The sequence below is a fragment of the Triticum aestivum genome, chromosome 2A (genome assembly GCF_018294505.1).
Source record: "Triticum aestivum cultivar Chinese Spring chromosome 2A, IWGSC CS RefSeq v2.1, whole genome shotgun sequence".
NCBI classification, from domain to species: domain Eukaryota; kingdom Viridiplantae; phylum Streptophyta; class Magnoliopsida; order Poales; family Poaceae; genus Triticum; species Triticum aestivum.
In genome coordinates, this window is record NC_057797.1 from 626,508,184 (window position 1) to 626,511,939 (window position 3,756).

The window sequence follows — 3,756 nt, forward strand, 5'->3', positions numbered from 1 at the left end:
GATGGGCTAGAGGGCAAAGAATGATGTTTTCTCGTGTCCGGACTCCCACAAACCCCCTCCTCCCGTTTGGTTTCAGTTTACGGGTAATCATGATCCAGATAACGCCACAGACTGATACATGACCATAAAGTCCTACTCACAGTTCAAAACGCTGCACCCATCGGCCATCGGGCCATGCCGTCCATGCCGAATGCAAATCGTGGTCCGTACAGATTTGATCAGATTTGCTGGTATAGGGACGAGCACGAAACATGCAAGCAGCTCACAACCCGAATCTTACGTACACATTGCATTTCAAATTTCCCCCCAAATTACCTGGACGCATACATGACAGATTGACAGTACATCATCCTCATCGTTCACAGATAGTACATGCAATGGAAGCAAACACTAACGAAGACACACTCGACCGGTAGAGAAAACAAGCAGCAAACGCGGCGGCGAGCTGAGGAAAAGAGAGACGCGTGCAAAGACCAGCAGAATCCAGGACCCGAACAGCAGCACACACTGGAGGCCCCTCTGTCCTCTGATATATCTACAGTTCAGTGCCTCCGACCATCGAGAACGGCGGCCGGCCGTCGATCTAGCGGCTGCCGAAGGAGGCGGACGAGCCGAACTTGGTGGCGCTGGCCCTCAGCACGTACTGGTGGTATAAGGCGGCGATGGCGGCGCCGATGAATGGCCCCACCCAGAAGATCCACTGCAACCACAATGGCCACAAATGTAAGCATAAGATGTCTCAGAGTAATTTGAATTAATTTCCTCCTAATTGCACTCTCTACAAAACTTTGGGCATACAAGATGGCACTAAGTAGTTAGGTACATTAGATAGAGCTATATAAGAGTTTCTAGGGTAGTTGGATGGTGGAGCAGGTGGGAGTGGGACGAGATTGGGCAGCGTGTATTGCTCCAAAAATAGTATTTTTTTTGCAGATATATCATACATAAGCTACAAGACTATACAAAAATAACTTCAAGGCTAATCAGTGGGGTGTGACATCGCTTGAGTTTATTAAGTGATCCTTATCCCGGGTCCTTGGCCAAAATAATCGACCTGCTCAGCGTTCTGATTGCTACTTTTGAACTTATGGACGAGGAATACCACAAAAGTTTTATGTCTAGTTCTTTTAAGCTTTGAGTCTGCAAGTGATCGCGAACCAGTCATTTGGGATGACATAGTGCAGCATGGGTTTAATAAAGTTATATATCCTAGCTATCTTGTGCCGTTCGATAAGATATGCAGTATATTCTATCTGTTCTTATGGATGAGGAACACCACACAAGTTCTCTTTGTTTTCTTTTATTTTTATGTAATAGTCTTCGAGGTGATTGTGGCCACTGCTTACTGAAATAGTAACTGTGAGAACAATATTAATAATTAGCAGAGAGATGCATGGGGGGCAAAGGCGGTACATACGTGGTCGTCCCAGGCCTTCTCGTTGTTGTAGATCACAGCAGCCCCCAAGCTCCTTGCCGGGTTGATGCCGGTGCCGGTGATCGGGATAGTGGCCAGGTGCACCATGAACACCGCGAAGCCGATTGGCAGAGGAGCCAGCACCTGAACAATTCATCACAACATCCATCTATTTAGCCACTTCTCAATGATTAACTCTAGCTTAATACATCACTACCATAAACAAACTCATAAAACAGCCGCCTTTGTATTTCAAAGCCATGTATGTAACAAAAAGGAGAGCTAGCTAGGAAAAATACATGAATGTTTTCATGCTGATATGCAGCCTTGAAAAGGACGGTTCACCAAATCTAAACAATCATATCAGCGAAAAATTATGTAGGACTTTCCTACCATGTCCCTATCTACAAAGTGCTTGTCTAATGCTAATCACAAGCGGTTTGCCACCTCACAGTTGCTGCATATAATGAATCAAATTAACTAGCTCTAGCTAGGGACTGAACTAACGAGTGGTACTAGTGGGTACTGATGCATCAGTACCGGTAGAGAATATCCGTAGACCTGCTTTATCATGCCTAGCTATTTCCATGCAGCATCACTAGTTAACTGAATCACTGGTACGCATGCTGAGAGGAGGGTGATAACTTACTGGGACGTGGGAGTCACGGGCGCTGCGCTTGGGGTCGGTGGCGGAGAAGACGGTGTAGACGAGAACGAAGGTGCCGATGATTTCCGCGGCGAGGCCGGTGCCCTTGGAGAAGCCGGAGCTGAGCTCGTTGGCGCCGCCGCCGTAGCGCACGTAGAAGGCGCTCTGGAACCCCTTGACGAGCCCGACGCCGCAGATTGCGCCGAGGCACTGCGCGATGATGTAGAGCAGCGCGCGCACCAGCGACACCTTGCGCGCCAGGAACAGCCCGAAGGTCACCGCCGGGTTTATGTGGCCACCCGACACACCGGCGGTGCAGTAGACGAGCACGAAGATCATGCCGCCGAACGCCCAGGCGATGCCGAGGATTCCCACGCCGCTGCAGGCCGCGTCGGCGGCGTTGGGGCCGGCGGGGTCCGCCTGGTGCTTGTACCCGATGACGGTGGCCACGGTGATGTAGAGGAAGAGGAGCGTGGCCACGAACTCGGCGATCACCGCGCGGTACAGGGACCACTTGGTCAGCTCCTCGGCGTCGAAGAGCGGCGCCGGCGGCGGGTCGGAGTAGTCCTTGGCCGCGTACTCCCCACCGGGTGGCGCCGCCTCGATGTCCTTGGCCATCGTCGCGCTCCTCAGCCGATCGACAAGCTAGGGTGGGTGTGTGTGGTGGTGCCCAAGGTGCGAGTGCGCCGAAGCTCTGTGTGGTGGTGTGAGACGACGAGGACACGGGCGTGGTATTTATGGCGGCGAGGCGCGGGGCGGCTACTGGCTCTCGGCGAAAGGCCGGCGCAGGGCGCTCCCTTTGCGATTAACTAGTTTTGTTTAGTGGCTGGGTTTACTAGTGGAAGATAAGGGCGTCTCCCGTTGGTGTCTTGTTTCTAGGTTATAAACTTTGCCGCCCACGGCCCTCATCATTGCATCACCCCAGAGCAGATGGCTCACTGCTGGCTGCGCCTAATACGGTGGAGCTTATATATTTTGATTTTAATCAGTGGCCCAGTTTCGTCTGGCGACGGGTGAATGCACGTACAGAATCCATGATTTGAGGTGATGGCAGGTACGTCGTCAGCTTATTTACCTGCTGAGCGTGCTGTGTGAAGCACCAGTAACTTGGTAAAACCAATCGAAATGCAGGCACCAAGTCAGCAGTCACTGGTTTGCTACGAGCATTTGGCGGCAAAATTTGTATTGTTGACATTTGTCTGGGCTCGCCACTAATGAACAACTGCTTATTGGTTGCTGATCATGCGTAGGCACGTCACGGCCACCCTCTAATCAAAGTTTCTATCCGAAACACTGCTTAATCCAAAAATATTGCATGATGCGCCAGCATCGGCTGTGTGTAACAAGCTGTACGCGTCTGGTCCAGATTCCAGAAGATGCACGAGGGTTCGACCGGATGGCGACCCGATATCCCTCCCGGATTTGCATGCCGGGAGACTGGAACCGTCCGCATGATGGGCGCGCGGCACTCTTTTCCAGCGTGCCCGTTGTTCCGTGCACGAGTATAGCTTCCGGCTCACCTCGCTTTCGACTTTTCCATGACGGCGGGCGGCAACAGCACGGAACGGAACCGAAAGTGAGGAGGCCTCATCAATGACCCATCGCCTCCCCCGTCTTCTCCACATTTCCATTCACGGGACGGGACGGCGGACGAGCTCCTTTTTCCCTCCTGAAGCGCGCGGCGCCCATGCGGGAC

At 52.2% G+C, this 3,756-nt stretch overlaps 1 protein-coding gene across 1 annotated transcript; it reads right to left on the bottom strand.

The window, feature by feature from the left end:
* Window positions 1-262: 262 nt before the first annotated feature.
* On the bottom strand, window positions 263-2,880 carry LOC100127063 (aquaporin PIP2-5). Its single transcript, XM_044602385.1, has 3 exons — window positions 2,064-2,880; window positions 1,418-1,558; window positions 263-700 (listed from the first exon to the last, which is right to left on the bottom strand). Exons 1-3 carry the CDS (start codon window positions 2,676-2,678, stop codon window positions 584-586), a joined length of 873 nt encoding a protein of 290 aa, XP_044458320.1. The 5' UTR covers window positions 2,679-2,880; the 3' UTR covers window positions 263-583.
* Window positions 2,881-3,756: the final 876 nt, after the last annotated feature.